This window comes from Hylaeus anthracinus, unplaced genomic scaffold (genome assembly GCF_026225885.1).
Source record: "Hylaeus anthracinus isolate JK02 unplaced genomic scaffold, UHH_iyHylAnth1.0_haploid 3, whole genome shotgun sequence".
Classification (NCBI taxonomy): domain Eukaryota; kingdom Metazoa; phylum Arthropoda; class Insecta; order Hymenoptera; family Colletidae; genus Hylaeus; species Hylaeus anthracinus.
The window spans coordinates 12,796,345-12,819,569 of NW_026535284.1; the positions used below are offsets into that span (position 1 = coordinate 12,796,345).

The 23,225-nt window shown below is 42.6% G+C and overlaps 2 protein-coding genes across 2 annotated transcripts; both read left to right on the plus strand.

The window, feature by feature from the left end:
* Positions 1 to 7,612: 7,612 nt before the first annotated feature.
* LOC128894152 (diuretic hormone class 2) lies at positions 7,613 to 17,156 on the plus strand. The gene is made up of 4 exons (XM_054155646.1): positions 7,613 to 7,748; positions 12,889 to 12,997; positions 14,267 to 14,359; positions 14,643 to 17,156. The coding sequence occupies exons 2-4, from the start codon at positions 12,900 to 12,902 to the stop codon at positions 14,773 to 14,775; spliced, it is 324 nt and encodes a 107-aa protein (XP_054011621.1). The 5' UTR covers positions 7,613 to 7,748; positions 12,889 to 12,899; the 3' UTR covers positions 14,776 to 17,156.
* An 876-nt stretch (positions 17,157 to 18,032) lies between these two features.
* LOC128894120 (lysosomal acid phosphatase-like) lies at positions 18,033 to 22,520 on the plus strand. Its single transcript, XM_054155593.1, has 6 exons — positions 18,033 to 18,448; positions 18,525 to 18,620; positions 19,462 to 19,701; positions 19,786 to 20,092; positions 20,433 to 20,647; positions 20,755 to 22,520. The coding sequence occupies exons 1-6, from the start codon at positions 18,257 to 18,259 to the stop codon at positions 20,896 to 20,898; spliced, it is 1,194 nt and encodes a 397-aa protein (XP_054011568.1). The 5' UTR covers positions 18,033 to 18,256; the 3' UTR covers positions 20,899 to 22,520.
* Positions 22,521 to 23,225: the final 705 nt, after the last annotated feature.

Below are 23,225 nucleotides of genomic sequence, written 5' to 3' on the forward strand. Positions count from 1 at the left end.
GTTCGAATAATAATGTGAATACTCAGGACTGTTCATCTGATTGAGTATTAGTCTTCTCGTCTGAGAGTACATCTTTGTATATCTTCTCATGTATGTACACAGTAACATACTCAATTGTATTCGTGACTGCTTCACATAATATTCGAAAGCAGGACTACTTATCAATACGTGCAGCAGGAGTAGAGAATCTCTTCGTAGCTTCTTCCTAACACTCCCACGCCATCTCGTGGTGCAGTTTATCACTCCGTTCTCTTTCGTCTCCATCGATTCGTTTTACCATTTGATAAAGCCTCAACAGATAACGTTCTGCACATCCCAACACTAGATACAACAGTCCACTGCGTGTCTCGCGTAACCAACTGAGCCTCGACAGAGCACGAAAGCGCGCAATTTGTTGTACAGTATCAACCCATGCTTCCTCGGACTAGAAAAGCACCTAGAAAAAGGATTCCCTATTCCATTTAAATAATCTAATTTCATGTACCGTAACATTTTTGCAACCATTTTGGTGTTCCCTGAGTACTCGCGCGTTCCTTGAGGCAACTTCGGGTTAACGCTGTTATAATACACAACGGCGTCGACATTTACGAGGATCCATTATGGAAAACCACGGAAAACGCGAGGCGTGAGCGCCGTTTCGCCTAGAATTTACACGTTGCAGAATCCTCCGGAATTATCTCGTTAGGTGCACGGCGAAACATGATTAAGAAGGAACCGAGAGTTTTCTGTTCGGTTCCAGTGAACATTAATTTCTCACCCCTACGTATAACGGATAATCTGCTTTCCGCGACGTGGAATAAACGGAGTCGGAATTCTGTTTAAACGTTAATACTTTTCGAGGCGGAAGCGTCGTAATTTTTAAAAGGTGTCCCGGAAACCAGCGCGCGTATGTTCATCGGCAGATTGCAGCGGTTCCTCGTCGGATCTTTCCGTTGTCGCTTTCGTTGTATAGTTTTAACGTTAGTTACGAGCCACCTACTCGATTTCCCTTCCTTTCGACTGGACACGATCGCGCACGCTCGATCGAGTACAAAAACCATAAATTCTAATTACGAGACGTGGAATGCGACGCGGTGCACCGCACGCCAGAGCGGGTCCCGTTGTTTATACAGGTTGAAATATGAAAGATAGGAAGGATTATTTTTTGGTGGTAGACACAAATGTTCGAGGAAAAATTTGCTTGGTTACTAGGAGGAGTTTACTTTAGTATTGTTTATTTATAAAATTGTGGAATCGTCTACGCGACTGTAACAGGCTTCTGTGCCAGGCTTACATTCAAATACAGTCAGTCTCATAAATATTCGTACCCTCTGTGTCTATTAATGAAATTTGTCTAAATTAAATAATAGGTGGATAAACTTTACACTTGTATATACATGAAAAATTTATTTGAAAACATCAAATCTATCATTTAATTTTAATAAATTTCTTCAATAAACTTTTGCGCCTAGATTTTAAAAACTTTTGAGAAATTCGGTAAATAAAGGGTTAAAATGGAATCGTACCAAAGGTAGCTATTTGAACTATTTTTCTTAAATCGAATCCGGATAATTAGTATCACAGGGAAAAAAGAGACTTCCACTTTAAAGAGGTCCATCCTACCGATCGGAGAGCGTTTACGCAACTCCATTAACTTGGTCGTATTAATTTCTCTTCGGTGGGTTGATCCTTGGGATATCCTAGGACCAACTCCGGTCCCTCGACGGACGGAGAACCTTCTCGTGAATTTAACTACGAAATGCAAGGGATGGCTCGTCAGTGGATCACGAGTTTACCGATTTCATCAAGGAGACGATTTGGATGGATCGCGTTGAACTCTTCTCGCATGGGAGCGCGTAACTCGTGTGCAGGATATCCGAGGGTGTCCCTGCAGGAGCACGCGAGCTTTCCACGATGTCGAGGGTCGCGCTAAACTCTCCTATGGCTGGGAAACTTTTCCATGACGACTCGATCGTAAAATCTTTAACCACCGTTTAGCTGCCAACTCGAATCTCGCCTTGGTGGCCCTCCTAAAACGATTTCGATGAAGGGATCGATCACTCTAGACGAACGAAGTAACTTTTCCACAAATTGTAATTTTTCATTAAAATTGTGTAATTCTCGTTGATATTTGAGTGTGTGTTTACATTTGAGAAGGATAAACAGTGAAATTTTTCCGAGACACGAATGACATGAGATTGATGCCTTAATAGTTTGATAAGTGTGCTTTTAAATGCTAGGTAAATATTCGATAAAATCACATCCTCGTCGCTGACACAATTTTTCGAAACTACTTTCCAGCTCGTCACTCTGGCGTCCATTGGCTCGCTGAAAGAAAGGGAGTCCGGTGAGGTTGCAGACCAAAGGGGAGAAGGCAAACATGGATAGAATAGAAGAGGAGAATGGAGGGAATGTAAGTTTTAAAACCATCGTGTACACCAAGAAATCCTTTGCCACGCGAAAGAATCTGACGCGGTTCCGTGTAATCCGAGAATATATTTGATGCTTGATAAAAGGTCGAAGGGTGAGGTATCAAAATTATTTTATTACTCTTTCCTTTTTACCATGCTTGAAAGATATTCTCCGTCTACTTGGGGGGTCGCGTCGTTTCGATTGTCTAAATAAATCGACGACTGCACCGTTGGTCACAGATTGATTTCTAGTTTATGACTCGACAAATATCTCATAAAACCGTCGGCTGTATTTCGTTTTACCACCTAACAATAGATATCTTTTGCCTCGACATTTCGATCCGGACGAAAAGCTCGTAGGAACGCGTCGCGCATAAAAAGGACGATGGATAAATTAACGAGCCACAGACGAACAAAATTTTATTCGAATATAAACGATTGTTCGGCAAACACGACGCAAGATTTTGAATGTCACGTTAATCGTGGACAAAATTCCTTCTGCAATTCTAATTACAATAGAAGGAGTTGCGGATAAACAGTTTATTTTTTATCGGCCATCCAAGATCCTCGGAACTTTCTATAGGCGAGTAAATCCATATCTGGAATTCTCCTTCCGTCGCGAAGGCGCTCCTTTTCATCTTCAATTTGCTCCTGTTTCGCGTAGCTCGAACTTTTCCATTTTGCTCGCCTCGCTCCTCTACTCTAGCAACGAACAAATTGATAACCGATAAATCGACCGATTTCGCGAGGTTAAAAGCGGTACAACCGCGCCGCGCCATCGTTTAAACCAATTTGCAGAGTCGGAAGCGATTAAAAGGTTCGTTCAAGGAACGAACAGGATTCTTTCCACGGCCATTTCCTTTCGTCCTTTCTTCCTTCCCCTGATCCGAAAGTTTCCAGCCTTTGACTTCCCGATTAACATCGTTAAATTCGTCTGCAATCCACAGGGGCGGTCTTGAAAGCGCGATCTTGGGCTCCCGTTGCGTTTGGATTCTGAGAAAACGTATTCTCAAATAAATGCTTCGTTATGCATATGCACATAAATGGACTATACACTTGCAATATAATTTAGACAAATTCCGTTAACAGACATAGATGGTATGAATATTTATGGGACAGACTGTTAGTCTATGCGTAATACGTTGTAATATGTATAACTAGATCTTTACTTTTCGTGATGTAGGAGGATTCGTTTTAGAGATAATTGAGTTTGAACATTCTCGGAGCACACGTGCAACCAAGTAGTACTTGGAACCGTGTCTGTCCATTACTCGCTCTTTCTACTTGCGCCAGTGTTTATATCCCAGCGAGCAGAGTTTCTCAAAGTATGTTATCTATAAATGAATCCTAGGAGAACTGCTGGTATAATCAGTGTTAGCTTGCAAGCAGCGTTACCCACAGCAAGTAGAATCAGCAAGCAATGGTCAGACACCTACTTCCTTGCCCAAGAATCATCGAGAACGATTGTCTCTGGAAACAAAGCCTCCCGTTAAAAAACGTTGTCCTACATTTTCAATCCCCCTTTTTAAGCAGACTCACCCTTCCCCCACTGCAAGTAGAATCAACAAGCAATGGTCAGACATCTACTCCAAGTCACCCTTTGGCCAAGAATCTTTGAGATCGATTGTCTCGGGAAACAAAGTCTCCCGTCCAAAATGGTTGTCCTACATTTTCGACTCCCTTTTTCAAGTAGAGTCACCCTTCGTTCACTCACATCCCCATCTCGATTCCCTCCACGCTAGGAATCCAACTCAAGCCCCCGTAGCATTGCCATTTTATCGAATCGTTGTACAACACTTTAGAATCTCGTTACCAAGACTAAAATTTTCAAGAAAACGCGCGGAACGCGATGCTTCTGACCTCAGAATTAGACAGACTTATTAATGCGCGGTAGTTCCATGTCGAAGGCGCATACATTAATCTTATATCGCGGGCGCTCGGACCGCTGGATTATCTGGTCGTTTATAACGCGTTATGCCGGGGACGGCAATTTGTTTCGCCGGGGATACCGTTTCAGGCACATTATTAAAATGGGCTATTAGGTGATTTGCATGCCGACGACGGGAGACGGCGCCCTAAGAAGGAACGTCGTGGGCGCCGGGGAAAACGGTAATAAGACGGTTCCGCAGTCCTCGTGACCGAAATGAACGAAAGATGGAAAAGAAACGACCTCTTTCGCCTTTCATCCCTTTACTCGAGTCCGTCGTTCGTTGGTCATCGGTCACGCGCGACCCAAGATTCGAGTCGCCCTCGACTTCGTTCGACTGCGCCCACGGCCTCTCGGGAAACAAGAGAACCACTTACTCTTTAGATTCACCCGGTACATTAAACATAACTTTGTTCGGAATTATGGGGGCAGAGAGTGGCGAACTTAACGAATTTTGTCCGACAGTGCCAAGAAAGCGACGATAATATCTTCTAACGAGGCCTTCTTTGGATGCATCGACTTTTTCTTTTACAAAAAGTATTTGAATATTCTTCAAGCATGCAAAAGGAGAAGTCCAGACTCCCGTTCGTTTTCTCAGAATTAATTCCCAAAGAAGACTTTGTCTTAGAGAAGTTCGACTGACTAGTTTCCATTATTTATTGAACATTAGAAGAGCTTGTTGCTTTTAGTATCGATACCTTTGGAAAAGTATAAACGTCGCGTCAGAAACTTTCTCGCGGATAGATCGAGGGACAAGAATATTTAGGTAACGATGTATTTGTGTTACAATCGACGCAGAAGGGCTCAGACCGCAACTGTGCCGAGGATGATCGAAAAATAATAGCCGCGGTTGACATTTTTCTCCTCTCGACAATGTTTGTCAAATTGGCCGAATCGGTCGAGTGACGCTAAGGGCGAGGCGAGAGCCAAGGGATGCTGCCTGCTTAAACGGATCTGGCATTTCTCTCGAGTACCCGTTGACATTGAATTTTCCCTTGTAGAGGCCACGAACGTTTGTACAAGGCCTAACCTAAACCTAATCTTTAATTGTAACAAATTTTGATCGTATTTTTCCAGGAACATTTTACAAATCGTACTCCTAAAGAATCAATTCGTTTCCTTGGAATTACAACGTCGAAATTAATAATAATAATTAACTTTTAGGATGGGGATCCCGACAGTGGTGTCGTCTGCGTTTCACCGTACGGATAGTCTATAAGCTTGTGAAATGAATCGAGCATCGTACGTAGGCAAACAAAATCGATGCGTTCCTTTCGTTCGACTAGAAGTCGAACAGCGACGAAGTTCGTCCCAATTTTGTACAACCGAGTGCTTCACTCAGAACGGTTAAGCAACGCGGGGAACGCAAACACGGGGCAACTATTGTAAGCTTAATGGACACGTCTTTGTTCAATCCGCATCCTTACGCGTCATAGAATTTATATCGACGAATCAAACGTGACTAACGACCGACGAGTTTGTATTTTCTCTCGACTTCGCCTCCTCGTTTCCCACCTTTCCTCTCAGACACGAGACGTTTGTCCAACGGCTCGGTTAATATTATTAGCCCATCGTTCGTCAATATTGTTAGGAAAGGTGGCACGTCGCCATAGCGGCCTTCCACGCCATGTCCGCCATATTTGCTCAAAAATTGAAAGGGACTCGAAACGAGGGCTCCAAGTTTGTAACTTTCACTGTATTATTTGACTAGTGTCCCTACTTTTTTACGCGTTTTTTTTAAATATTTTATTTTCGCCCTCGTATTTGTTTTTTTTTTCTTTTTTTTTGTTTAAACCTACTCCAAGGGAGACGTAGTTTTACAAATCGGTATGTTTTAATTCGTTTACTAGAAAGTCGGTTAATATAAGATGGGATTTCTAATGGCAGTAACGTTGATTAAAAATTTCCGAAGTATTAAACTAGTCGTCGGCGACCACAATGGCAATCGACGTGTTAATCGTGTTCTCGTCCGTTTGTTTCGAGAATTTCCATATTCTATCGTCCGTCGCTCGAACTTGCAGCGTGTTCCGCGTCTATAATTGTATTTTGTGGACGAATTCTTCGTTCTTCTCCCACCTGTACACAAATACATTTCGCCGGGGTACGTATTTATTTATTCGCGATATAGCAGGCACGTGCTCATGCTGCACCAAAAGGAGCAATTTCTGTGTCGATTGTATTGTATTTGCCAAGTTACCGATTCCTGTGACCGGTTCCTTTGCTAGGAAGCGAGGAATATGGCTACGAAAGCTGCATTCTTAATGACCACAGACCACCTGATATTGCTACGTGCTTATCGTGATAATTTCACGATCGACAAAGGTCCTCTTCGTGCTACCCTAAAGTGGGAGACCGAATGAAATTTTAATTGTTTCAAACTTGATAGCGAACTAAAGTTTATGGTGAAAAGAATAGAATCGAAAACATTGCTATAGCGATTTTGTCACGTGAAATCACCAGGGTGCACAGATTAGTTTCAATATTTTATTTTCACAACTACAGTCGGTTGCATAAACATTCGTGCCTTGTACGTCTATCCAAAAAAATTTGTTTAATTTAAACGATAGGTTTGATGTTTCCAAGTATATGTTTGTATAAATATGTGATGTACAAGCTTGTTCGTATACGTATTTATAATGAAAACTAAATTTCGTAATATGGTATACATAACATATAATAAATATATGTTATTTTATTTAGTGAAACTTCTTCGATAGACACAGAGGGTATAGAATACTTATGGGGGCTGACTGTACGTGCGCTGTTCTCGAAAGTGTGACTGAAGAAAGATCGAAACCTGCACGATTTTCTGTTACGAACGAATGATAAGTATATTTTAGAGAAGTACAGAACTAATCTCTACACCTGATATTCGATCGTGCAACGAGAACAGTTGTGCACCACTGTTTGAGAGTGACCAAAGCGGTATATAACACCTTAAACACCTGTGGATCGGTGAATGGCACAAAAGCTCCGAGAAGGAGAGCGTCGTCGCGCGAATAGACGAGCGAGAGAGGACGGTGGACTTGGTCGATGGTCTTTACGGCGACCCGAGGGGCTTGAAATCGCGTCGAAAGGAAGAAGAGGGACGGTGGATCGTTTCGCGATTCGGCGATGGCACCGCTCGAGCGTGGACGTGTTCGCGTCACGCTCGTTGGTGGTCACGGGGTGGATACAGAGGGACACGGTGGTAGGAAGCACGGACGGGGTAGAACACGGGTACGTTTCATTGGACGAGAATGTTTAGATATAACGGGGTGGGGATAGGGATGAAGCGAGTCCCGCAAAGTCGCGGGCTTATATAAACCGACGACGAAGGATTCAGATTCGCAGAGCTCCACTCTCCGTCGTCGAGAAAACCTAGCCTGTCGGAAGTCTTCTTTGGCCGATCGCAAGCACTCATCCACGCGATTGGCGATTCGCGAATCGAGGTAAGTCGCTACTTTCGATTCGATTCGACCATCCTTTCGAGATAGGCTACCCCGTGTCGACGTTGCTGATCCTCAGTCAGCTTTTGGTAGCGTTATTATCTTAACGGTGTAATTATTTAACGTAGAAGGTTCTTGGTAGTCCCTTTGGGGCAATTCAGAACTTTTTTTATTTTAAATACATACTCGTTCGATTAGCTTCAATCGTTACTTTCCTCGGTTAAATTGAAATAAGCAAGGGTAGATGTGAAGAATTTTGAAATTGAACTTGGGAGTAAAACAGACAAACGATTTAATAGTTTGCTTCATTTCGGTTCACGTGAGGAATCTTCTTTAAGAACAATTCCATTATGCCTTATTTTAAACTTCTACATTCCCTCGTCAAGAAAGGGGATTCAATAACACATTTGCACTTCTAATTTCATCTAAGTCGAAGTCCCTTTTATAAAATCCCTTGTTTCCTCAGCTTTCACAAAGTTTCTCAGTCTCATCCTGCTCACTAAAAATGATCCAGAATTCCAAACCCCAAAAATCTCTCTGATCGAACGAATAACTAGGACTAAATAAAATTCGCCTGGTACTGGTCTTCTATATAGATTCTTTTTTGTTAGTTTCAAACTCCCGAACAAAGTCGTTAAAAACAAATACATAGAATTAAACGAAACTAAAGACGCGCGTCGTCGCAGTAGTTAAGGATAATCGGTGTACGCAAACGAGTAGAAACGGTTCCCCTTTGCACGGCCGATTTAAATAAACGTAAAATTAAACGTCACCGTAATATATTCTTCGATTCCTAGACGAAAGCAATTCGCGACACGTCCGTTCCATCTGTCTCGCGAAAGTAACAATTAAGCGTTCCACCGACGCACAGTTTCGCTCGATACGCGGCATTTTCGCTGCGACGAACGAGACTGCACTCTCGCTTCAAAATATGAGGCTATCAGTTAATTACGTTTTACGGACCCATTGCTTCACAGCCACCCTCGGTGTCTATAGAAACGCAGCTCGATACGTTCTACTCAATATTTCCATAAATAGTGCTTCCTCGGGTTCTGTGTTACGTTCGTAGAATGTTATCTTTGCCCTGAAACCTCTGCTTCCTTCTACGTCTATGTTTACCTGAAATTCAACGTTATATATTCATTATAAGGAAATCTTCCAACTCTCGGTTAAGCAAACTTCGGAGTAAAATAACGACGCTTAAAATAATCATCCTTCAATTGACATAACCGCGAGCTTCCCCGCGGAAGTACCCAATTTTGTTTAAATAGTGTATTTTTATCGTTGTAAACACCTCGGATTATCCAAATGTCACCCGCGGTTTAAATTAATTTTCAAAAGGTTGATTTTCAGCTAGTCGGTAACAAAAATAAAATTAGCGGTTGAAAATACACGTGCGTGAGATTTCCAAGTGGCAGAGGGGCCAGATAATGAATTAATGAATTCCTTATAAGTGGCGAAATTGTAAATACCGGCGAATACGTGAGCGCCGCGGCTTGTTTTTCGAGCGAAACGTTTGCTCCGCAAACTCGTCGAATTTCCGACGCTTCGACGAGACGCTTTGCCTCGCGAAGACGAGTTTGTTGCCGTTAAACGTGTCGACATCCACGACCAAAGGAATCCTCCTCGACGTTTCCATGAATGCACTGCTAACGTGTCTATTTCACGACTACGTATCGATCCTCGTACGTGTCCATACGAAACGCGAGTCAATTTATCCGCGTCCTCCAAACACCGGAAAAAGACCCTTCGCTCCCTTTCCATCGGATCCATTGTCCACTCTGGAATCGGAATCGACGATCGCGTGAACGGGGAAAAATTGTCGCGAACGCGTGCAAAGGTATCCATCCATTGGCGATCGTTGGTGCAATCTATGGGGATGATCATCGGTAGGCACGAACAGACCGAACCCTTTGCACTCTGCGTCATCTCGTTGCAAATTGCGCGAACAGGAATCGCATTATATTAAATAATCCAACTTTGGAAACGTGTCTTTTTTGGTATCGTTAGACTTGATTATAAATTCTTACGCTGACCCCACTGCAAACATAAAGGATCTTTCAAAAGAGGATCAGAATTTGCTAGACTCACGATATCCCCTCATAGGGAACTTTCGAGTGCAAAGGGTTAAAGGAATAAAGTTGAGGAACGTAGAAAATTTATCGACTAGTATTTGGTTAAGGTATTTGGAAGGTTCACGTTCGTTCACGAATCGCTTCGCTCCCTTCTCCTCTTGCTTAAAGTGAGTCGCTTTATTTTAGCGGCAGAAACAAAATCGTGCGAAAATGCTGTTTCTACCGGAGAAAACACGCAAGCCGGGCTTTTATCTTCCCGATCAACGAAACGCGAAGCTGCCATCGGATCGCAAAACGTGGAACGTGTCGAGTAAACTCGATTCTTGGCGCGTGTATATCGTTCGAAAATTGCTGTACGCTCGTTTCTTTGGAACAAGTTTTCCTATTCGCTTGCGACGTTTACGTTATTCCCTATTCCTATATTCGACAAAGTCGAACGATACGGCGTTTCCAACGCGATTGAACGATTATCCGAATACGGTTTGATAGCGAGAATATGTAGTGAGAATATATAGTGGGAATAGAGAAACGAATAAAAGATAGGACACTGAAGAAGCGAGGATACTAACGAATAGAAAGCAATGTTAGAGTGTTAAGAGACGTTCTTGGTTTAATCTTCCGCTCCCACAGTTTTGGGAATCTCGAAAGAACTCTGCTTGGGTTCGCAAAGTCTAAGATAGCTCGAAAGACCGACGCAGGTGTTTTCCGATGTTCGTTTACAATCGAACCAATTCGGTTCGCCGCGCCTGTTCCGTTTGGATCGGACGCGGCAACTTTGAGGCGGAGAATGGGAAGCGGAAAATGGGAAACGGAACACGGAAGACGGCACGCGAAGAACGGAAACTGATGGAAAATGGAGAACGGAAGACAAGGAAGTGGAGGCAGGTTTGCCAGTTCCCAAGATGAGGTTTTTGCCCGATCGGGCGTGCATCTTCCATGGTCTGATAACGGTTTCGAGCATCTTCACCGCGGTGGTTAGGTTTAACCGCCGCGACACCGGCTCGCTGTTTTCAATTTAAATTCTGATTCCACTTCCGTGGTCACAGCAGCCCACGATGGACCGAGAGACGCGGGTGGTCCTCAAGGACTTCACCTACTCTTCAGGCTATCGAATTTAACCATTTGAAACAAAGCCCATTTCAGGGTATCAGAATTTATTTAAAGAAAAATTGACTTATTTGCTTGAAAGTTAAAACATTTAGAATATAAAATGGGCAGTGAATAGAAAGATATGTTTCAAACTCGGAATTCTTTTGCCAAAATTATTGAGGAATTATAAAATTAAATGTGTCACAGTGGACAGATATAAATTCAATGATTAATCGTCGTTTCGAATCGTCGATCAATGAAACAGATAGCCAAATGGACGGATGCCGACGAAGAGGGCCATGGAATGGGCGTTATGAGAAACATTTCCCTCTCGAGATGCGTAATCCATTAGCAAACTATCATCGTCGCCAGACGATCTCGAGAGAAATGACCCGTGAAGGAACTTGGCGCATAAATTTTACGTTGCAATTAAGAACATCGAGAAAATCAACCGAAAATCAAATTCGTCTCGCAAGAAGTCCTTCTAAATAAATCAGAAGTACAATCATTCTAGTTCCAAACATTATATCTAATTACCACGAAAAAAAGAGTAAGATTTTCGTACCTCCGACCTTAAAGCAACACTTTAACTTTCTTTTACCCAATTTCCAACTCGGAGCAGTTTTTCAAAGTATTGCTCTCCAAACAAAGAGGTTTCACGAGTCGAAAATAGAGTTACCAACTTGAAAATACATTGCGAAAGAACGTAGACAGACGAATGGAAGGAAAAGTCGTGCGTCAGGATTCAGTATCCAACTGCTGTTGCTTCCTGTGATAAACAATATTTTTATTAACCACGTGGGATAATATATTAGCCTAACGTCCCGAGAGCTCAAGGAATACTTTATTTTTACAGTCGAAAGGATGTTCACCTTGCTTCAACGGGACGTTATCGTTCTGGATATTGTCCTTGGTGAAGACAAGTACACCCGTGAGAAAGTATCCCGAACGTCAATTATCGAAAGCGACGAATCCAATTATCCCGCGTTACGGCGAATCGGCACGCTCAAAGGGACCCGTGATTGCCTTCCAATAAAATACTAATTGAACGAACATCGATACCGAGAGGAATTAGAAAGCGTAGCTATAATCCCACAAGCGCGTCCCGCAAACTTTGCGCTACGCATTCGGTCTGTCGAAAATGAATCTCGATCACCCTCGAAGAGAATAATTGAACAGGTTGTCTTTTTTCTTGGCGAGAGCTCTTGGGTAGTTTTTAAGAGTGCCTGGAGTTCAGTTTAAAGGTCACGTTTCATTTTGAGGATGGTGCTTCAATAAGCGCTTCGTATATTTTCGATATTTGCACATAGTTTTAATAAACGTTGTTACACTGTTTGCGGTGGACAATTTGCGTGAATTTTCAATTACAAAGCTCAATTGCAAATCAACCCTTATAATTGATCCGTTCATTCCGAGGCGACGAAATTGGCCTCGGAAATCAATTATTTATTATTCAATGGGCAAACAATTTTGTCGTTCAATGCTGTTAAATAAAAAGTTGACTATACCAAGTGCTTTGACATTTAAATTTTTCAAAAAGTGGAGTTGATCGATTTGTGCAGTGAACGGTTCAATTAATGATGCGCAACTGACATCGTTTTATATATACTCCAATAGTTCTCCTCTATGCTCGACAAGTTGGTCGCCGCAGGCCTCTTCTTTCGCAAACTGTGGCTTGAATAGTTAGTTAGTAGCTATAGTCAAACACGTCAGCCTTCTCGGGAAATCCGAAATAAGAGGACCCCGTACAATCGTTCTCGTCTCTTTTCCTTCCTTCTCGTTCCTCCCCTGCATTCTTCTCCGACGCCATTCTCGCCACCAACACCTCAAAACTGCTCCTTCCGCGATGCTGTAACTCTTCACGGATTTCCTAACGGTACAAAACTTTCCCAAAACTTTTCCAAAACTTGGTCAACCATAAATTAATATCGATACCAATTCCAGCATCGATTCACGAAGACTTTCTACGTCCGTTTCAGATCGATAAGAAATGCTTTCAAGGATGCAACGAGGAATCGTGTCGTACTGCATGTTTCTGATGGTCGTTGGTCTCTTCGTATCATCGACTCCTTCGACGGACGCCGCGCCGTGAGTATGCCAATCGAACCTCGAATCCACCTCCGAATTTTCGTTCATTTTTCGTACTCGATCACCGCGAATTGCATTTTTGTGACACGGTACAGATTTTATTTATTCGTGCGCAGGACTCGTGGAAAACGGTGCTGGCAATTCGGGCCATACCTCTCTTAATTCGTAGTCCGCTCGAACCGCTCAAAGTTAATTTCCAGCTCGATAAAAATAATTGACTAACAAGTAAGTTCAGCGAGAACCGCGCGCGGAAAAACTCTCGATAAGTGATTTTCTGTAATACTTGGGCGTGACACGTAATTATTCCCACGGTGACAAATTGACAAGATATGTAAATGACAGTTACTTCTCTACTTAGACATGGTCGTTTTTGTGAAACGAACATCGTTCCTATTTAACTTTAATTGGTAGTGTATTCGTAACGCAGGTGTCAAGGTTCGAGTGTTCATTTTATAACAGAGAAAAACACCGAGTACAACTTGCTGAACTTGGTCCATCCAGTTACTTCTTGTACTTGCACGGTTTTTGTAGATATGCATCTACTAAATTTCTAAAAACTGTTTCAAGTATATTTGAAAAATGTTCGAATAACTTTCTCGGGCAAAATTCAAACTTTCCTGCTACCTTCCTTAAGTTCATGGAGAATATTCAAAAAGTTGTCTCTGTAAATTTCGATTTTCCCTCCTCTTGCGAAACTTCTGCGAGCACCGCTGCTTGTACTCGACTCGTATACAAATATAAAATTCACGGCGATGGAATGGTTAAAGGTATCGTCGTCCAATTAATAGTTTTCCCACGCGCTCCGGGGGTATTGTCGCATTGACGGAGTAGGCATAGCAATTTGAAACGGATCGCGATAGGGTGACGTGCAGCGGGACGACAGGACGAGACGGGACGCGATAGAACAGGACGAAATGAAACGGAGTGGGCGCAAATGGCCGAGAAACGATAGAAAAAGGGACACGTGTGCGCGAACCGAACGCAAAGACGCATCTGGCTGCGTCGGAAAAGTTTAACCCAGTTCCATTTGACGAGCCGTCGTTTAATGAGAACGGTTCCTCGTATCTGAAAGTAAAGCGTGGTATTGTTACGACTCGCCGTTACTACAGTCCTGCATACGAACGGAGGAGTTATGGATCCGTTCGATCGTCTCGTAAACGTTCGGGAAGACGTTCTCTTGAGTCGCTAACAATTCGCGAAACGATTGTTGATCGAACCGGGGAAAGGAACGGGCGAGAAAAATGAATTGAACGATAACCTTGCGTGTAGATGGGGCCAGCTCGAAGAAGATGACCCGGAAACACTGATGGGGATACTCGCTCGACTCGATCGCACCATCATGCGCAATCCAGAACTCGAAAAGTAAGCGACAGTCTTAGCAAGGTACCGGTTCATTTATTTATCAGTGGACAGTGAATTGTTACGTAAATTCACACTTTTATGTGTACAGAAAACGTATGTTTTATTTTCTGAACGGTACAACATGTACTTATTTATTACTAATACCGCAGTGCTGCAGAGATGTATTTAAACATACGGAATTTATTTGAAACAAAAGTACATAAAGTCCAGCTGCTCCGAGTTCGTTTTCTAGACGCTATAGGCGAGCGATGTCTGTTATTAATCGCCTGAATTTTGTTCGTAGCAACAAACGAGGCCTGGATCTGGGTTTGAGCCGTGGTTTCAGCGGATCCCAGGCAGCGAAACACCTGATGGGCTTGGCGGCAGCGAATTACGCTGGAGGACCTGGACGACGACGCCGTTCCGAGCAACCCTAGATTTAGAACCATCGATTCGCTCGATCGCACGCATCCCGACCTCGAGCTCGATCTTCGTCGATGTTCATTCGCGTTCGTTCGTACCTTTGTTCGCGACTTGCTAATTAGTTCTCTTTTCTGACCGTTTACGCGCGCTCCAATACACACACACACACGCATACTTATCGCGTTTTCGCGCCTGTCTCCCCTGATCGCACCTATTTCCCTCCTCTAGGCAGAGATGGGCGAAATTCTTATCCGAATGACGAATCTCGAATAAAAGACGAACGAAATATTAAGGCAACTTCTTCCTAGTCATGCACAAGCAAGCAAAAGTTCATTTATTCGGCTCGACTTCATGTTTTATTAGAATATTCGTTCCTAGTTATACAGTACATATATATGTAATAATTAAGGAAATAGTTTGGATTTTTTCGATGGATCTGCCAGTGGCGGATTATGTAGTCTAGGACCCAGGATATTCAAGAAAATTAAAACTATATAAAGCAAAATATGTAGAATAATTGAATCTGTTCTTCGTTGGATATTAGGCTTAAATTAGACTTCAATGACCGAATAATAATATTGTCCAGGGCTCTATCGAAGCTTGATCCGCTACTGACGTCTATACAATCTTTCAGAAGCATCTAATTACCTTCCACTCCTACTAATTTTAATCTATATATATATATATATATATATATATTATTCTTAACCAATGTACAAAATTTCGATCTCTTAATTATCGAAATAAAGTAAGCAACTTCGATTAAAACCTCAATCTAAACTTACGTTTCACGTCGAACGAATACAAGCTTAGCACGATAATTGTTAAATGGAATAAACTCAGAATAAATCGCTATACACGGTGTTTTCATTCGTCATTTATCGTTCGAATAAAATTCCGCCTGTCTCTGGTTACAACCTGGCTCCGCGCAATTCCGAGCCAACCCGTTACATCCTCGTCTAACAATTAGTCCGTCGTAACCATGAACTCGTTCGTAACTCGTCCCTGTTCTCGCAATTTCCCTTCGACTTTTACCGTTCGCTCTCTGGTGAATTTCAACGCGGTAGCGTACACATAGCCCATGTATTCTAATCGCCGTTGCGTCAGATCATTTTCAGCACACGAGTGCGAGAATGGTGGACAGAGAGGCGGAGAGGAGGTTGCAACAAAGCGACGCGTCCTCGTAGCTCTTGATTCGAAGACGACGTTAACAAGGCAACTGACAATTATCGATTCGATTGAGATTCAGATGCATGTTACGATGGTCAGTAAACTGATACTCGAATAACATACGTACACCCTTGCTATAGTAATCGACGAACGCATCTGCAATATTAATTATCATTTCCACTCTGGAACCTTTTATCGTTTTGAAAATGGAGTAGGTTTTAATTTAACGCACTCTGGGTGCAAATCATTCAAACTACTTCTCGCAAGATTCTTAGGGTACATTTTTAACACTTTACCGACCGGTAGTAATTGTACGTATGATAAAATTCAAGAATATTCCTTATTTTGATAACGTAAGGATTACGCAATATTTATCTTGACCATTAGAAACGTTTTCTCATTAATATTTATATAATATTTCATAATTTATATAATTATCAGAATATACAAATATACAATCGGTAATAAATAAAGTATCGGTTACCATTGCAAAAAGCAGATTAATAGGCTGCCAGTCGGTAAGGTGTTAAAATAGACGGTCTAGGTAACACCAGAGAAGGTGTACATTCACTGCTGAAGGTGAATGTATTACTATTTCCATTTAAAGGTTTCTCTCACGTTCATCGAGTACTTTAACAGAGGCACATGTGTGCTAGTTCACATTTGCTAATTTGTTCCTTTTTGTTTCTCAATTTCTAGCAAAATAAACACGATAGGGAAGACAGAGTAGATGCATAAAAGTGCATAGACGGCGTGGTGCATCTGAACTCTGTCACAGAGACCTAATCTTAGATGCAATTCCGTTGCGAAAACACTTTTCTCGTGTACATATGTACACACGCGTGCCCTACATTAAACTGGACGTAGATCGTAGACAAGACAAACAGATATACCACGGAAAACGAGATAAAAATGTTTCGTTGAGCGAATATAGGTTCGCCTATCGAGCCATCGTCGCGCAAGCACTGGTCGTTTATTATTTATCTTTGCATCTGATCGTCCTCGAATGGCTATACGTGTATCGATATCTCCGCAGCTATTGTATATTCGGAATTATCGTGAATACGAGCAACGATGTCCACGTTTTTTTTCATCGCGAACGAACAACTAAACGGTTTATTGAAAAGCATAAAATGCGCTATACGTAGTCCACGCGTTGTGGTACACCTGTGTCTACCTTTGACTAATTGCGAATAAACGATACCTACTTTGATTTACTGGCACACTCGTGTCTTTTATTTACGTGTGATATTCACGTTAACTATAATTAACACGTTCGTCGCCACGTCACCCAGAAATAGGTGACAGGACTTTCTATTAAGGAACTAAAAAAATAAATTTCAAAGGTCAGACAATAATGAAAATAAGTCTGGACAGATTTTCGTGAATTTGGCGACATTAAAAAATTAAATGCTACGAGAGATGTTAAATTATCTAATCTACAATAGTCTCGAGACAAAATTTTAAATGTATAGAAATTTTCACCAGTTTTAGCTAACGTGTTAAATAAAATGATTAAGGGCACCAAAGTGGACGCGTTACGCTCCTGAAATTACGACACTGCGTCGCTGGAAACGCTGGAGTCAATTACGAGTTACGAGTGGAGTCGCCAGTGGTCGCTAGTCGAACGAAAGTCGAGCGTGATGTCAGTAACGCGACGAAGGTTATGTTAGTTATGTTGTTATGTACGTACGCGGAGGATATGTAGCGATCTCTGAGTACTAAAGGGCTCTAAAACAAACAGAGTGCCCTTGAACATAGAATGTCGACCGTACAGAGACGGACGTGGATCGATCATTTCGTGAGAGATAAACTTAAAGGCCTGATCACTCCTAGGTGAACGTACACCTACAGACAGTTTAAAGAATTCCTTACATACACTTCCGTACATATTTTCATCGCAGAACATTAATGGTATCATGCATAAATAGTGTCATGTATCATTTTTATCGACTCTATCTATTCGGGGCGCAGCGTCCCGCCGTTTTGGTCCTATCGCGAGTCGCGTAATCACGTTACTAATGTTCATCTTCTCGTTAAACAATTATAATCATTCGATAGATCCCCGTCGCAACTAACAGTCCACATCGATGCTTCGAACCCGACGAATAAAAATCGCTAGCGTACAGACGCTGACGCGAGTTCTTCGTTACCGACGATGAGACGAACGCGAATCGTATACGGATAGAAACATAGAAAGCAAATATCGTGGAGAACGCGCTATTTAGTAAACGACGTTCAGTCGCGTATCGTAATCGCGCTGCGAGAGTGAGAAAAGTTTATCTCGTCGATAAGAGAATAAAGTGCGTATATGAGCGTATAAAAATGGATAGTGGAGCAGAGCGTCGATCGAATAATCCCGATCATCGTTTTCATCGACACGGTAAAAAAATGGGTGTTCGTGTAACGGTGGTGATACTCGCCATAGGTATCGCCATCACACTGTTTGCCTATACAGCGTTCGCATCTCCGAGCAGCACCGTCCACGACGCGACATCCGTGCAACAAGTGATATTCGTAAGTATCGCCGTGACAGTCTCAAACGCGATTCCACCATCCTCCGTTCGATTAATTAGGCCAATGGCCTCGACAGGTTTTTCGCCATGGAGATCGAAACCCCACGGAAACTTACCCAAAGGATCCGTATCTTAACTATGACTGGCCAGGTGGATGGGGATCTCTGACGAAGGTTAACAAAATTACAATGAACTTGTTAAACTCTCGAATGCTGCACGGTACGACGATTAAACGCGTATCGTGTTGCAAATTTTGGGCATAATTCGAACAATTTCGAACAAGGTTTTATCTAGATAATTATACAGGGTGTCCCAAAAATGTTGAAGATCTTTGAAAAGGGTGATTCGGGAGGTCAGCGATGGACAAAACCCTAGGTTTCGAATAAATCTGAAGTTTGCCGATATGTTTGTCTCGTTTCCTCTTTTGAACATTTTCCAGAGAAAGAAACGAGATAAACACATCGGCAAACTTCAAATTTATTCGAAGCCTAGGGTTTTGCACATCTCTGCGGGAGGTGATTTGAAACAACTTTTTCCTTAGCGAAAATGTTGTTCGAGGCTTGGTTGTGGAGATATTAACGGAAAAACCCGACCAATCAGAGCGCGAGTATGCCGGTGAAGCGCCCGCGGTAGCGTACGAGAGCGGCCACCTAGCGCGTAGCCTACGCTACCGCGGCCGCTCCAACGATATACGCGCGCTCTGATTGGTCAGTGTTTTCCGTTAATATCTCCTCAACGAAGCCTCGGACAACATTTTCGCTAAGGAAAAAGTTGTTTCAAACCACCTCCCGGACCACCCCTTTCAAGATGTTACAACATTTTTGGGACACCCTGTACAGATTATTAATTGTTTGTTATGTACACTCCGTTGCATTCGTTGTCTTGCAGTCCATATGACGATAAGAAACAGGAGAGGAATAGTTATCTAGATAAATGTATGCCCAATTGTGTCACGCATTAATTTCGCGAGAGAACTAAATTCACGGTAGCGGTAAACGTGGAAACGTTACGTAGAAGGGGATGGTTCAATTGTACAACGTCGGCCGATGGATCCGCGACGTGTACGGTTCGTTAATTGGCGTCAAGTACAAGAGCAGCTTATTACTGGCACAAAGCAGCTACGCAGATCGATGTATAATGTCCGCGCAGACATTGCTGGCCGGTCTGTATCCGCCGAGCTCGGATGAAATATTCGTTCCGGGATTGAATTGGAGACCAGTTCCGGTCCATTCCGTTCCGAGAGACTTGGACAAGGTGCGTAATACCTCCATGGTAATACTCGAGAAAAGTAGGTAACACATCGGTCGGTATATGAAAAAAAGCGAGGACGATTTTCAGACTATCGTGGTCAAGGCCCCCTGTCCACGACTGGAGGAAGCTTTGAAAGAAGCATACGCGAACGAATCCGGACGTGTGGGTACCCCGTCGGCCGATTATTATCGACAAATTTCCGCCCACACCGGACAAAATATCGCTACGATCACCGAAGTTGAGTTTCTCTACAATACTCTAGAAATCGAGAAGCAGCACGGCTTGAAATTGCCCGAGTGGACAGACAAATTTTTCAACAAAGAAATGCGTGAAATCGCGGCCCGTAGTTTGGCCATATTTACAAGCAACACGTTACAGCGACGACTTCGCGGAGGTAGGGACAATTACGTATTCCTCCCACAGATCTAATCGATCGGTACAAATGTAAACCCCTTATTACACGGGCACACGTGTGATCAAGGTTCGTCGCATCTCTGCGCGTGTACTTAGAGTCGTGAAGTCTCAACAGTATTCATTTTACATTGCAAGGAGGTAAAATGGATAAGGTAAAATATTACACGAAGAACCTTAATTATACATCGTGCATATATTTTAATACTCTTACCGTATCGTAGCCCGTAAAACGTACACGTACTTATACGTGTACAATGCTCGCACGAGACGCATATATCTAATGAATTTCTTTCTTTCATTTTCACCTTCTTCCCCGTCAGGGCCGTTACTAAAAGAAATCTTAGGACGCATGCAAGCCTCGAAAAGTGGCACAGATACGAGAAGAGCATATCTTTATTCTGCACATGACATAACTCTCGTTAACATACTGAGAACCATGGGATTCACGAGCGAATATTTTAAGCCTGATTACGGCGCGACACTCGTGTTTCAACTGCACGGTGTAACTGACGCTGCAGAGGACGCGGAAGTAAAGGTATCGTTTCAGACGCATTCAATGCATCATAAAAACCTCTTTCGACCGCCTTTCGCATGCACTCTAATTAATGTTCTTTTCTTCTGGTTTTCTTTCGCTCTTTGCAGCTACTGTATCTAAACGATACAAACACGAACACGCCGTACCCTATGAAAATACCAAACTGCGGCACGCCTTGTCTACTAGGAAACTTATCCGATATATGGAAAGACGTGATTCCCGATAACTGGGACGACGAGTGTCTACTATGACGTTTTCCTTTTCTTTGCTTTTCTCTGATATCTCGTGCTAGCTCTGTCACGTTTACGTTTCCCTTCGCGACATCGATAGCGGTACAAATAAAGAAATATCTGTTTTATTTGTTTCGGGCAAATAAGCTTCACAAACACGGCCCTTTTGTCATGTAAAACGTCGTTCAGAAGCGGTATAGACGGTTCTTCGTTTACGAGCGGTCGGTTCGTAGACGAACGTTAAATACGTCCACGAGTCGACGATAGATAGACTTATCTACAAAATGCGATGACAAATGCATGGCAAATATTTATATAGGTAAAATTAACATGGAAGTTTTCTTATTATTCCCTTTTTACATTGTTTTATGTAGCGTATCCAGTATCTTGAAACGGAACTCGTTCGTAAATCAAGAATCACTTTCATACCGTTCTTTGGAAATGCAAGTGAATCTTTGCAATTATTCGACTTACGCCACTATCGATGCCAACAGGCGATTTCTACTTAGAATTCATTTTTCCGTTTCCCGGAACCGTCCAATTCGAACAAAATCAAACGAACGAACGCGTTTAGGTAACTTCAAACGCCACGAAGAACAGTGTTAGCTCCCTCGAAATCGTTTACAATTCTCCGTTTCGCATGGAAATCGTTCGTGCGTGAAAGCTCGTGCGTCCAAGCTTTCGATCGAGGAAAGCACGCGGTGCACGCAGGCAGTCTTGGAAATGAACTAAATGGCCTTGTCTTTTGCGCGCAGCGAACAGTGCGCGAAGCGCAGCTGTGCACCGCGCACCGTATCATACGAATCAATTCTAATTCGAGCGAAGCTGGTTAAGATTACTAAATTGGCACAAAATCGTTTAACCAGGATGTGTCCGCGTTGCTTACGCAACAAATGACACTGGATGTTTTGCATGTCTCGTTGCGCAATACGAGAACGATTATTACGAGCAGTCTTTCCGTTGAATTCAAATACTCGAACGGATGATACGCGGGCATCGATTAAACGTCATCAAGTTCGCAACGTATCGACCGGGATATCGTGCCGTTAACCAATGGTATTCTTTCGAATATCATTGAATGTTTGAATTTGTAACGCAAGTACAGAGTGTCCCAAAAATGTTGTAACACTTTGAAATGGGTGGTTCGGGAGGTGATTTGAAACAACTTTTTCCTTAGCGAAAATGTTGTCCAAGGCTTCGTTGAGGAGATATTAACGGAAAACACTGACCAATCAGAGCGCGCGTATACCGTTGGAGCGGCCGTGGTAACGAAGGCTACGAGCTTAGCGGGCGCGCTTGTACGCGAACAAGCGACTCGATGTACATCGAAGGACATTGGACGCGGCCGCTTAGCTCGTAGCCTTCGCTACCGCGGCCGCTCCAACGGTATCCGCGCGCTCTGATTGGTCAGTGTTTTCCGTTAATATCTCCTCAACGAAGCCTCGGACAACATTTTCGCTAAGGAAAAAGTTGTTTCAAATCACCTCCCGAACCACCCATTTCAAAGTGTTACAACATTTTTGGGACACCTTGTATATTACATCAATGGCGTCACTAGGGTTCGCCCTGTGCAGCAACTGGTGGTGTCAGCCCCATGAACTTCCCGTATCCTACATTCTAAATTGAACTCAAAACTCAAAAAGGTATCCAATATATAAAGAATGTAATATAAGAAGTTAAGATGGGACCAATAGGTACAATAATAATAAATTGAAAAAGAAAAACTTTTTCGCGCTTCCTACTTTAGAAAACACTGCAATAGTGAGCCATTTTTATGTAACTCACTCTAACGGTGTCAGCCGGCGTGGTTCACACCTCCCTAATGACGTCATTGTATTACAGTAATAATCTGTGCATGTGACAGCCAATAGATCATCGAGAAACAATAATGCTCGAACAACTATCGTGCATAATTTAAACGCCCTGCGAATCCTGCATCCCTGCTATTTTTCTTTTCCCCTGTCCTTCTGTATAAGTAGGTAGGTAAGTAAATAGATACGACCCACTTAATCTACCAGTAACGCGTTACAGTACGTCCAATTAAAGATAAAGCTGAACGCACACGTGTTTCCCGGCACGAATGACTTACGTATGATCTACGTGGACATTTACTTATATTCTCGATCGAACAAACCGATCATTTGGACGTCCGGGTTGTCCACGATAGCGACGTACCAAAATCGAATAATCGAATCGAACATTTCACCGTATCTATTTAGAGTAGATGAATTCTTTATATAGAACAATGAGTAATTTACTCAAAAGTACAGTCAGAGTTCTTCTAGGTCTTCTAGGTATAAGAGACCACAAAACAATGCAAATACAATTAATACAAGCAAGATAGAAAG